At 38.8% G+C, this 13600-nt stretch overlaps 2 protein-coding genes across 2 annotated transcripts; one reads left to right on the top strand and one right to left on the bottom strand.

Moving 5' to 3' along the window:
- Nucleotides 1–2523: 2523 nt before the first annotated feature.
- LOC145913004 (uncharacterized) lies at nt 2524–5149 on the top strand. Its single transcript, XM_083000506.1, has one exon. The coding sequence runs from the start codon at nt 2578–2580 to the stop codon at nt 3601–3603; it is 1026 nt and encodes a 341-aa protein (XP_082856632.1). The 5' UTR covers nt 2524–2577; the 3' UTR covers nt 3604–5149.
- A 6-nt stretch (nt 5150–5155) lies between these two features.
- Nucleotides 5156–12498, bottom strand: LOC145913003 (centrosomal protein POC5-like). Its single transcript, XM_083000504.1, has 11 exons — nt 12328–12498; nt 11911–12055; nt 11384–11497; nt 10994–11172; nt 10549–10647; nt 10062–10232; nt 9662–9841; nt 9085–9244; nt 8304–8470; nt 6988–7200; nt 5156–6433 (listed from the first exon to the last, which is right to left on the bottom strand). Exons 1-11 carry the CDS (start codon nt 12412–12414, stop codon nt 6311–6313), a joined length of 1638 nt encoding a protein of 545 aa, XP_082856630.1. The 5' UTR covers nt 12415–12498; the 3' UTR covers nt 5156–6310.
- Nucleotides 12499–13600: the final 1102 nt, after the last annotated feature.

The following is a 13600-nucleotide window of genomic DNA, read 5'->3' as shown; positions in this document are numbered from 1 at the left end:
TAAAGTCAATACTAGCTCGCGCTTTGTAACGCCTAACGCACAAGTGCACTGACGTCACAATGCTTAGTTATGAAAACATAAAGCTGCTGTGTTGCGTCAAGCTCCGTTGGAAGTAAAGGCGATTTCTAAAACTTATTCTCTGGCAGAGCGAGCAGGGTAAGGATTAGAGCGAGTAAAAGTGAATTCTGATGCAGGTTTCACTGCTTCTTGACAGCAAAGTTTTGTTGCGTCATAATATGGCGTGTGACGTCATATTTACCTGTTTGTTTAGCAAAACATGCGGTTTTTAAAGCTTGTTGCAAATTATTTTTGTTCAGGCGTGCAAAATGCATTTGCAAAGCGAAACGCATTAAATTTCCGTGAAATTGGCGCGTTAGTGCTGTACTATGCAATTTGAATTATGTAATCCTAAACAGCTGACAGTCGGTTAAATTTAAGAGACCTTTTTACATTTGTCGCCATGTAAAGGTTTAATAACATTATGGTTTTTTTCCGTAAGACTGATGACTGTTTGCCTTTTGTTTGCTATTCGTTAATAATGCAAGGTCAGGTCATTAAAAATTTATCTTAAGTCAAAGCAGAAATAGGTTTTGTAAAATTACCCCGTGTCTAATTAGGGTTTGTCGGTATATTGTAAACCATGGTGGGATATAGATGCGTGTTGTCAGACGAAACCTCTGCTTGGTTACAAGTTAAGATATTGCAATATCCATGCAGTGGAAAGGTCACGTTGTTTTGTCGTGTTTTAATTTGTAGTTTTAAATCGAAGATTGTTGTTTTTGATGTAGTGTAAGTGTTTATACCAAGACCTGAATGATAAAATATCCAATCGACGAAGTTGTGGCATTTTTCTTCTCGTGGGCATGTTTAAATTTGCTTCTAATCCCCCCCCCCCCCCTCCCTCTCGCCTACAAAAAAAAGAAATATCCCAAATGCATTTAAACGCAACCACAATATTGCAGACATACTTTTGTAAAACGCATGTCGGTTTAGATCAGTGCTTCCCAACCATTGGGTCGCGACTCATTGGTGGGTCGCGAAGCTATTTCAGGTGGGTAGCGAAGCATTTCCAAATGTTCGCATTAATAGTAAATTGCATGTGTGTACATTGTTTCTTTTCTCATTAAATTGTTTTTCATACGTTTGGTCATATCTCATTGTGGGTCGCACAATAAAACTTGCATTAAAAGTGGGTCGCGAACTGAAAAAGGTTGGGAAGCACTGGTTTAGACCATGATTGCGATAATAGGTGTCTATATACGACCAGATGGTGTACGTTTTAGTGTGCCAAGGAGGCGAAACACGTAGTTATCCAGAATGTACTCGCAAGGGGAGACCAAAATTACTCTGGGGGGGATTTATACTGACTTGTCTCGGCCTCTTCGGCGTAATTTTACCTTGAAAAGATTTGTTTGCGCATTTTCAGAGAATGTCAAGTCGCAGTGCGGTTATATTGAGAAGATGACAGGTTTGGGAACAAGCTGAGGGTGGTGATTTTGGAATTAAGTCCTTCGTTCCCCGTTTTAAATGAAAAAAAAAACGAAACAATTTTGTGAATTGCGCAGAAATGACCCTTGGCGTGTGCGGAGAGTGCAATTGTACCGAAATATGTTCCGAGACATTTGCAAATAAATGATATTTTTGGTTCACTCCAGCTTCAATCTATGACATTATATTTAAACCTTTTTGTACAATATTTCCTCGTGTTTGCGGGAGTTGTTTCACCACCGACCGTTGTCCAAAAGTGTATTTTTTTTATCAAATTAAAAAATTTAGTGCCAAGGAATTGTATATTGGGTTCCTAAGGTGTAATTGTGTTGCATTGTTGCGTAACAATTCGTGAAACAGAAGAATAGAGAATCCCATTGTTTGATTGTGAGAAACAATGGGATTAGAGGAATCGAATTCGACCACCGTCTACTGTCGGCGTCGTGCACGATTGTATCCATGTAACACCATTTTATTTTTGGACAACCTATGTTGTTTAACTTATTCACTACTTGTAACACGGTGTGGATACTGGTTCCCATGCAGACTTTTATATTAATATGTTTAATGGATTTAACAAAAGTTGAATTTAGTTGGCAACTCTTAAAGAGCCTGCAAAACAGGCAACTAACGTGTTAATCATCCAATACCAAAGCACATTCCGCATAATTCCAGTACATGTAAAAAAATATGACAACATTTATGTTGAAATGAACAATTTTAACCCCAATATATATTTGTATGTCGCGATACAGAAAAGTCAAAGCAAATATGCCAACCATTGTTAAGCAAACGTTTCGAACAATGCTGTGTTCATCATTACTGCTGTGAACTAACTGACTGAGTTGCGATTAAGCGCCCAGAAAAACGGGCAAGTGAATGCAGAGACAAGCAAAACAAAAACTTTACAGCACTGATGATGAACACAGCAGTGTTTAAAACGTTTGCTTATAATGATTAGCTTCGGCTTTTTTATCAGTGTAACCAACTCCATATTTTTCGCACCTAAATATATTTGTATGTGTTGACAGGATTAGTGTCAAAGTAACCACTTTATTACCTTCCCAACCTGATTTACTCGACCTCACAATGAACAACGACACGGGAAACGAAACTTCTAATGGAACTCAAACAACAAATGCCCCAGCATTCTTCGATCCACGTGCGACCTACGAACGACTTTGGATCCGTGACGAGATTCTGACGTCATTTCTGACGTGCGTGGCGCTGTATCTGGTGGTTTCCCTGTCGGTGTTTGAAATACGGCAGGCGGACGTGAAAAGGAAAGAGGGGAAAAAGAACAAAAACTTCGCGAAGCGCGTCGAGGATTTTCTGTCGCAGGGAATTCTGTGTCTGGTGGCAGCGATTTTCGCTTTGATTCGATGCCTCTTTGAGCAACTTGAGTTGAGATACGGGACAAAGTCGGACCTGGCCTGCAGGATCTACCAACATCAGCTCGTTGAAGTCTTCCACAGCTCCCTCACTTGCCTTTATCTTCTCCTCTGGTCCCGACAGCTGAAAATGTACAAACACAAAGCTTTGAGACATCTCGGTTCGCCATTGCTCCGTTTCGTCAGCGCCGTTGTTATCATTGGCTACATTGGCTCTGGAGCGGCGACGGCCATCACTTATCTCACCAACTTCACTCTCATTAGCTCCCGCGTAGGGTGTGTGTACGACCTGGCCAAGATCGACCCCCAGACATCCACTCTGCCGGGTTTGTTGCTCTTCGTCTCCGCCCTGGTTTTCCAATTCGCCCTTCTCGGTTTGCTTATTTACCCGTTGGTGAAACACTACAAGATCCGCGTTTGCTGCGGCTCGGAAGTTGCCCGGCCGAATTCTGGCAACGTGAAGCGCACCGTTATCCGCTTGAGCGTGTGCGCCACTATCTGCGTCCTCTCCGACATGATCTCTTGCGTCCTACTGATGACAATCCACGACGGCATCGCTCCCATCACACTCTGGGCGAACGTCTACACAATCAACTTGCTGATAAACATCATCACCGTCACAGTGTCCTTCGTTGATTGGAAGAAGCGGCTCCTGCCATGTTCCGCGTTAGGTTACAAAGAGGTTCCAACTTCCATGCAGCAAACCAGCAGCTCTGCTCTGTGACGTCACAAATCCACAATATGACGTCACAGAAGGTTTGGATCACCCACTGAACGTTGTTGTCTTGTCCCGAAAACTCACAGCTAAGGTTGTTTTTTCTGTGGAGCAACACAACAACTTTATTATCACCAGAAAAAACGCGAAAGCGCTCTCCTGATTCGACTGTGTTGTCACGTGATGTCCGCAGTGTTTCGCCAAGAAAAACATTAACGTAATGATCAACAACGTCAACACCACATCTATTTAAAATACCCATTGTGAATGCTATCAGGAAGTCGACACATTTTCTCCAACAATTGTACATGATGTTTACGGGCACTTTCCACCATACATGTTTGCAAACCAAAGAACAGATGCAGGTACGCCGGGAGGTATTGGAAACCAATCGAAAATTCCAGAATACTCGAAACCAATTCATCTGATAACTAATTCATCTTGCTCTCAACAAAAAAATAGATCTTATTGCTGTGAAGTTGGTTGTTGTATTGGAAGCACATTGTTTTTTTATTTGTGCGCCCAATATCCGCTAAACTGTTTTAGTAATAATGTTGTTTCATAAAAACATGGTGTATTTAAAACCTGTCAAACGTTTGTATTTTACCTTGCTACACACGTCTAGAACATTCAAGTTTTAGGACCATAGTAAAAAATGAAATAATTTCGTAACATAGTAGTCGTTTTGGTCAAATCAAATCACGCATAACGTATCGTGTTTCTCCAAAGACGTTGTTGAATCATGTATGTTATATTTGTAATATGTGAGTGTAGTTTATTAAAAAAACAGTGGTAAAAGTGAATGGGAATAATTCTTGTTACGTTCTGGAAAAATTCTACAGCTGGTGTGTCACAAATAGTTATTAGAAATTTTAATTTGCAAAATTAATTGCTTATTGAAAGAAATCTCACCTATGTTATACGAAAACACAACGGTTTAATGTTTCGTGTAAATTTAATCGTTCCGTTGAGATTTTTTACCACTAAAAATCAAAAAAATACACTGATGTCACAGATTGTGATTGTGTGGGTGTAAAAGATTGAGGTAAAGTGGAGGTCGAAGGACGAAACATAAAACACATGTTGACCACCAGTGCAGTGTCAGAATTACTATCAGACAAACAAGGCACATGCCTCAGGTGAAGCCAAAAATACAGGACACCTAAATAACTTTGAGACGTAAGTTTACGATCAAAGAACTCGACTCGTCAACAAAACCTTCTTTGCATCGAAAGTTAATTCACAAACAAACCTGGCTCCGAAAAAATAGATTGTCGAATTTGATCAGTTTAACCGTTATATTTTGGTGAACGCAATATTCATGTGTAGGCAAAAGATTTAGGCCACTTTTTAGCATTCGCCCTGGATCAGCAGAATCCAAGCATGGGGTTGGGCCCAATCAACAATATAGGACGCTTAAAACACGACACGCAATTTTCACAGTTGTGATTGAGTGATGAAGAAACTGCAGCAACTCCCCAGGAAGAAAGATTTGAACCAACACGCAGATTATTTGCAACAAACTAAACGAGATGTTGAAGGAGTTGCCGAATTCGCTACTCCATTACCTAGTCCATATTTGAGATGTTTAATTTAAAGCCTAAAGGCCTTACGTTACGTAAAGGCCTATAAAACTGTACATGTAAATTATATAAAATAACCTTGATGGATGAAGTCACCCGGTGAATTGGATAATATGGGACTTTTAATTTACGTCAGCCTAATTTTTAATTTTCAGTCAATTTCAACGGGAGGTCGTTGAATGGAAAAGCAGGGTGGTGTGAATTAGAATCAGACCTCAGCACACAGGATTGAAGCAGAAAATCCGTTACTGAGACGTAAGAGGCTGCAGATCGATGTAAATTCGATCGGGTCTTTTCGCTAATGCGAACGAAAACATCACAATTAAACACCGCCCTAGAGTCTGGGTGTTAAGGAATTAAAGCTATAAAAGATGCAAAAATTTCACGTTTATCAAACGTACTACATAGGTATTATAAAATAATTTGTTTATAATAAATCACATGAAATAGGAAAATTGAGTTGCTTTTCAAAACCAAATTATGATAAAATTCAGATTAAAACAAACCGGATAAACGGTGGATCTCCATTCAAGAAACACAGCTTGTTTGAAATAAATATGGTTAACAATTTAGAGAATATTAAAGAAAAAAACCAAAGCTATGAATCTGCTAGTTGGCATGGACGAGGCCAACGTTCCAAACACTACTGTGTTTATCATGAGAGTTAAACGTTGATTGGCGTTGATGGTTTTGGGTTTCATGTTTAGAATTGAAAGAATTTTACACCTATGTAGAGAGTTTTAATCGAAAGCAACAAAACGAGTCTGGAATTAGTTGGAATAAAACCATGACCAGAAGACTAAATGGCGAATCTTTATAAAAACAAGCACCATAGCGAAAACTACAATAAAAAGACCACAGTAGTGTTTACTCCTGAAAATAGATTCATCCAGAGCAATTAAAATACGTGTAGGACACTTGTATTAGACCAACTCATTTGAACAAGGTAGAATTTGACCGGACGTGACAGAGAATTTGCAATTTTTTTCGGAACACGCGATTCCCAAGGGATCTCGGAAATTCGGTTATTCAGAGGCACTTGGCATATGTGTGCCAGGATAGCGTGCCAACACCACACGCAAACCACTAATAATTGAATTTTCATCGAGCATTTGGACACTGATTCGACCGATTTATTGCCGCGAGCCGATTGGTTGAGCGCGTCCACCCTTGCGCTCGTCCCGGCTTTTGATTGGTTGAGTTGGCGTGTTCGGTTGCTTGGTAACGTGTGCTAAGGGTTGGCCGGTCAAAAGGTTCTGAAAAATCATTGAATGATGAAATGTTACTAGAAAACAATATTTTTCTTCACACAAATTTGAACCGCGTTTTGTACAAGCAGTAAATCAAATTAACTGTTGAAATATCTTAATTTCTAGTAGCTTTCCCGGAGATAAAAAAAAATTCCTTGAATTCGACGTTTCGCCAAACATACATTTTACCTTTATCGGGTTAAAATACTTTATTTGCAAGGAGGGCAGGAATGGACAATTGCTTCACGCCTGGCACTCCCAACAGTATAATATGTACAATTACATATTAGTCAGTTTCTGGACTCACAGCTGGGTTTTGTTGTGGTTTTTAAATAATTTTTTTGTATTTATTTTTTTGTTTATTAATCAAATATATCATACATTAACGCTCATCGTTTTGCTACTCCATTTGAGTTCCCACACTATACAGATACGTCGACACCGACCTACACAGGATAATTCCTGTGGTCATTTTCTTGACATTTTTCTCTTTCAATATCATATAATAAAATTTTTGATACCGGTCAAATCGCGTGTAAGTGATGGGGCAGCGTGCTCACCTGTATATTGGGGTGATGTCTTTCAACTAATATAGATCCATTAGAAGCAGAAGCGAAACCGTCAGCTCTCGGTTCGACCCCAGTCACCGCTGGAGCTACTCCTGTTACTTTTGCGGAGAGTGTAGTGGTACGACCAGCTTGTACACGGATGGGAGATCGGCGAGTTTGCGGCTTCTGGGGTCGTGTTGATAGGTTCTGTCTCTTTGCCGAAACCTGAAAGAAAATGTCAGTGTTATGAACAGAAAAGCCAACATACTGCTATTTTTGTTGCCAGGCATACTAATTAATCGGAATTGCTCTTCTGGCACTTAGTTTCTAAAGTGTTTATTTGAAACCAACGTTTCGTCTGCCATCCGGCGAGACTTCTTCAGGGTTATGTCAACAGTGAAGCATCACGCACATGCCCTAATAAGAAAAGCCAACCGCTGGACATTTTCTGCCAGACCACTATGCCCACAACAGCAGGTAGCTATAGGTAAATAAAAACGAAAATCATGTGAATATCCACTTAATTAACAGCGTTTTTGCCTGTGGGGATAATAAGATAATCGGAACTGGTGGATTTAGTAAAAGCCTTTTATCTGAAAAGTTTATATAAAGATTGCCAGCTGTTCTATAATTACCGATTTTACCACACGTGCAATGCTCTTGAATGCAAAGCAATTTGCAAACAGCCGTCCAATCACGCAACGCAGTTGTATTTGTGAACAAGGGGGGTTAATGGCGACGTCTGTCAAAAACGTCATAAAGCCGTTTGTTTTTGTCAATTTTGTGCCGTTTGCGTCACGAAGCGGAACAAAGCAAGTGGGTAATCCTGATGTATTTTGCCATCCATCACGTAAAACATCGTCTGGGACATCTGTTCCCATATTTCACCACAATATGAAAACACGTAAGACAGGGTATCGTAATTTGGTTTGGTCTGTGAATCACAGGCAAACTTTTCTGGCGTTGTTTTTGTTTAAATTTCCAGTGATCCAAATACAACCCAACCCAGCGCATCTCAAATATTTAAAAACCCGAAACAATTTTACGGTCCGATGAATTCATAAAATCTAAATTAAAATGTAATGAACAGAACTTTAACAAAAAACAGTATTTAATATTACGCACTTGAAGAAAGAACAGTTTGGTTATGTTACCTGGTGGTCAAAACCTATCATCAGTTTTCAATGTAGTATGTATTATTATTATTGTTGCAAATTTATAAATATGGATTGCCAGGCATGTTGGTCCACAAGAAACCCTAGTTGTTGAACAGCAGTAACGTCGGTGGGATTAAAACCAATGTTTAAAACAGGAAATTACAAACTCACCTTTCGAGCAGAAGGGCGGGGCATGGAACGTCCGTCATCCCGCGGCAGCGAATCAGCGCGTCGCGAAGCTGTGACGTCACGTCTCGCTTGAGTGGTCTGTTCGCTTCCTGACGAGTCGCAAGTTAGCGCATCAACAGCGGCAGCTAGTGTCCGAACTTCCTCGTTTGCTGAAGGAGAAATTTGGAAACAAAACGATTCAGACACTAGAAAGTATTATTTTTATACAACATAAAAGTTTATGCAAATCGGTTTGTTTTATGATTTCTATGACATCACAGTAATCATGTTTGCATGAATAGAAAAATTTCTTTAGCTGCGAAAGTTCGTCACAATTCAACAATAACAATAAAGGGTTTGCCAACATTAATTTGTCTGTTAATAATGCTTTTCACAAATTAATCAGGATCCAATGAAGAGGTTCCCCACCTTAATTACATGGCGTGCTACAAATATCTGCGCATGTCCCAAACCACATTTAAAACAAAAACTATGGCGTTTATTAGATGTGGAATGACCGGAATTCAAACGTGGTTTTGTCGCAATTTTCCAATTTAAAAACATCGGAGAAATTCCAGAAAATATTATACGCACACAAAACTATGTTAACTTTCATTATTTGCATCATCATTAAATAAACTTTCGACACCAAACATTCGTGTGAAATATTTTCGCGTAACAATTGGAAGGATTTGGCGCAATACCGGTTGGGAACCACTGCTCTGAAAGCTTTAATGCAAGAATATTCATGTGATTGGAAATCGTCCACCGGTGATGAACTTACTTGAAATATTTTCTTCATCCTCCTTAAACATCGTCATCGCTTCAAGGTTGAGTGCACACACGCCACGCATGAATGCCTTCTTCATCGTTTCCTCGTAGCGATCTCGTTCATTGTGAAGTCGTTTAACTTCGACCCGCGAACAATCAAGTGCTTCGTTCACCTGGCAACAGAATATTCAACAATGGAACTCCTTGTGTGAGCAATATGGTCAAACTGGGGGCAGTTTTTGCATCATTTACAAACTGGATGCGACCGCATGATACACGTATGCAGGGAATACCACTTGCCAAACTAACGCTTTTCATAACACTGAAAATGTACTTTTGTCCATCGGGAAACACATAATAAATTACTGATCTATTCGTTATTCAGGTGAAAAACGACTTGACAGAATTACATTTCATCAACATAAAACCTCTTTCTAAACACAGGTTAGCAACTGCCTGCTCTATATGTAGTTTAGCAGGTTGAAATTAACATGATTAGAAATGTGCACCATGAACTATAGAAGTTAGAAACAAGAGACGGTCAACTGTAAAATTTTAATCAACACGACAGTAGGAATTCATAAACTTACGGAAGCAAGTTTGGCCTCGTAGTCGTCAGTCAACTTTACACAAATTTCCTGAGCTTTCTTCTGGCAAGCCTTCTCCACTTTTTCCCGCCATTTCCCTTCCACCAAACTCCTCCATCCCTGCCACGCTTTCGCCGCTAGGGCATGCTCACGATGACGTCGTGCCAGGATTGACGTAAACGCCTGCAGATAATACCATGTATAGTTTGTAATAATTATAATTGGTAACTAAAATATTTTCATAAACGGATTGAGGAGAATTTGCAAACCTCTAATTTAGTTTCATGATATGGAAGTAAATATGGCAGTATGTTAACAAACTACTGATAATGTTGGAAACAGCAGAGAAGATTGTATAAAGCTTCAACTGTGGCTTTGAAAGAAATAAAATTATGAGGAATACCTGTCGTTTTTCATCAATAAGTCGTAGTTTCCAGTGAGCTAAGGCTCTCATCATGTCCTGCTTCTCCTTGCTGCTCTGTAGCGCCCTCGTCAGGTTGGATATTACTGCATCTTTTCTAGTGAGAGATTGATCGTAAGTGTGAAGAAGTTCCTTGAGGTTTGATACTTCATCCTGTAAATAAAGAACAATCTGCTTAGTTACGAAAAGCACTTTTGGAAAAAATTTGTCCACCATTTGCTAATAACACTATAACAGTAAAGCCTTGGAGTTCACAACAACAATATTGTCTTACTGGAATAAACACAAACTTACATACAAAAAAAAACATAACAAGATACTCAACAAAAAGTATCCCACACTCATTTATACTGAAGTATATTTAAAACTTTGCCATTCACATAAATTTTAGTACAATAGTCGGCACACAACCTTTTCTGCTATCAAGATTCACGTATAATAAAACATAAGAAATATTGTTGGTTTTAACCTGTAGTTTCTTTCGTTCAACTTCATGTTCTTGTTGTCTGGCATACATTTCCCTGCGATAGCTTTCGGCGATCGCAATCTTTATCTGACTCATCTCAGCCTAAAAGGTAAATGAATTTTAGTAAGTCAATATAAACAGTTAGCTGCATACAGCAGTGAACACTGTTTTCACCTAACAGGTCTCATAAGTGTAGCTGGCAACCGTGGCTTCCAACCAGCTGCTTAACTAGCCAAACATTTTTACACACGCTATTTTTTGATTAATTGTACATATTTGTAACATCAGGTAAATTTAGGTCATATTAACAAATATATGATGTATGAAAAGCCATTTGTCGTTCTGTTCAAACATAACTTGTCAAAAAATATGATACAAAGTCCCATAAGACTGTTTGGTGATTTCAATACTTATTCGCAGAGTTCCATTAACAATATGCTACTCTTACCATTACAGAGTTGTTCATCTTGTTATGCCATGAGCTCAGATGTGTTTGCATCCTTTGCATATCTGCATCTCCACCATGGCTTGAACTTAAACCTGGTTGGAATTGCTGGGTGTCCATCTTGGAATCCTCCACTTCTTTTAACGATGAAGATCCCAGTCCTCCAACCACTGGTTGATAATCTAATGAAAAACAATTCAGATGTATGGACTAAGTTGGTTTTAGAAAAACAGATTTAATGTCTCAGAAAAATGATATTTGTGATTTTACATGAAGAAAACCTGGCGACACACCCGAAAGTTATCACTGGCATAAACTATAAGTTTTACACCACGCATTGTGACAAGATAAATAACTTGTGCCGGTAAGGAATATTGATTCAAAATAACCAACCTTTAGGTGTAAGTTGTGGTTCACGGAAAGTTCTTCTATCAGAAGCGATTTCCTCACTTCCCATCGCACTGTCGTGACCTTCACGCTTCACTGATTCCGTTTGCGATGTACTTTCTGTGAAGCAATATGAAAAACTATTATTCAGGTCTCATTTAACCAAGGAGACATTTTATAAATGCATGTTCTTTTTTGATTCAGCCACACAAGTTTATAGTTTTCTTGCAAATGTGGAAAATTGTACAACATGAGTCAAGTTTATGCAATCCAACAAATACAATGAAAAATAGATGATCTAGCCATTGAATTTATTTTCAAATTCATTTCCATCGCAATTATTTTGAACTCTTTAAGAAGACTGACTTAAATATATTTACACCTGACATAGCAACATGTACTCGTGAAAGCTAGTGTATTTTGAAAAATGAAAGTCAGTCTTCTTAAACCAGGATAATTTAGTTATGGACACACAAGACTGATACGTTGCATTTCATAACTATTATTAAGGAATTGAAAAGCAATAATTATACCTGAATATTCATCAACAGTGGTAAGAGCAAGTTGATCTGGTTCTTGTAATCTGAGTTGTGGCAGGGAAACATTTTGCTGTGCAGTTATTCGTGGTTCCCATTTCGGAGTAACAATCGCGTATTTCAGCAACTCGTCATATTCCTCCTGCAAATAAATATGTTTCAAGATTCTTACTTGTGATTTTTTGGTTAAAACTTTGTTATTAGTTACATTTTGACCTAATTAGCTGTGTGTGTCTGTGTGTGCATACAATTGGCACCGATGAGATTGGTCGCCCAAATAAATAAGATTTTTTGTTTTGCTGATATTTTAAACCAATAATTTTACTTAGTTAACCCTATACAATATTTGGCCTGCAACATTTCGGGTTGACTGCGTCATTGATTTAAAACACATCACTTTCAACCAAATCTTACCTGCAAACCTGATGACACAGAACTTCCTTTTGAAGTGTCGTAATTCACCAATGGCCCTTCTTCGTCATCTTCGCTAACACTTGACATTGTTCAGTGGAACTTACCTGGTATTCGAAGTTCGAATGCTCAAAATATATCGCTAAACTTAATTGACCAACTGTGACCTTAACAACAACTGAAGAAACGAAAACGAGTTTTTGAGAAAATGGATCAACGACGGCGAGCGCTGATTGGTTAATTGCTCTGGTTGTGCTTGAGTGACTTTCACTGAAAACATGGACAAGGCGAAAAGTTTTGATTTCTATGGCGGGTTTTTGCACAAATATTTGTCTGAATATTTTTTGAAACAAAATTAAATTAAAACAGACGTGCACAAAAATGTTATTTAAATTATTCTAAGCTTTCGTATTCGTTTAGTTATAAATTAAAACTTCATTGGCCACACTGGGACTTGAACCCTTGATATCCTGCATCACAATTACCTGCTTAGTTTTATATCAAGAAGTTTAGACGTCAATGACTGTTCCCCAAGCAGTGGTTCTCAACAGGGAATCCGTGCCAACCTCTGAATGATCTGTGATTATATATCCCTAGTTTCGAAACACGTTTGAAGCCTGAAAACATACAAAATTACATGAGCATATTTGTTGTGTGCTAATAAAAACGTGTTGTTACGGAACACCCCAGACCAAAATCTCAAAAGCAGAATTACCAAAAATCTAGAGTCAGCGACTACTTTTGATGTCATCATGAGGTAAAAATCCAGAATAAAAATTTAAAATCATCGTCCTGTATTGCTTTGAACGTCTGACGTAATTCCATTTGTGGGAAAATTTCCAAAAAGAATCAGCAAATTCTTAAAGTCACTCCTAACTTTTGATAAATCTCACAAAATCAAATAACATAATTTCAATATCCTGGTTTGAATTTTTATTCCCAACTTTTGGCTTTGCGAGTTTGTGAAAGAATACAACTCAATGCGGGGAGGTGTGGCACGAGAACGAACCAATCAGAAGCCGCCAGTGCGGTCACGTGCACCAGAGAGCGAGAAAGACTCAAGCACCACGTAATTGAGAGTTTGCAAAGTTTTGGATGACGTCACACGACTTTCTGGTGACGTCATTGAGAAACCACAAGGTTTGATACAACTTATTCTACGTTTGGCTTGACGACATGGAAGGCGGGAGAGGGGGGGGAGCGACAAACCGAACAATCGAGTTTTTAGAGTCGCGTTGCCGTGGCGACGTGTTTGCCAAATGCATAGTAAGGTTGC

This window comes from Ascidia mentula, chromosome 9, assembly GCF_947561715.1.
Source record: "Ascidia mentula chromosome 9, kaAscMent1.1, whole genome shotgun sequence".
Lineage (NCBI taxonomy): Eukaryota > Metazoa > Chordata > Ascidiacea > Phlebobranchia > Ascidiidae > Ascidia > Ascidia mentula.
Note: the sequence above shows the minus strand (reverse complement) of the source record. Positions and strands in the feature narration are given on the sequence as shown.

Bases quoted from the DNA above. Each gene is read 5' to 3' on its own strand.
- LOC145913004 (XM_083000506.1), top strand. From the start codon at position 2,578: ATGAACAACGACACGGGAAACGAAACTTCTAATGGAACTCAAACAACA.
- LOC145913003 (XM_083000504.1), bottom strand. From the start codon at position 12,414: ATGTCAAGTGTTAGCGAAGATGACGAAGAAGGGCCATTGGTGAATTAC. The intron at 9,842-10,061 runs GTATTCCTCATA...TATTATCTGCAG, and splicing joins TTATTGATGAAAAACGACAG to GCGTTTACGTCAATCCTGGC. The intron at 9,245-9,661 runs GTAAGTTTATGA...TTCTGTTGCCAG, and splicing joins ACGAGGCCAAACTTGCTTCC to GTGAACGAAGCACTTGATTG.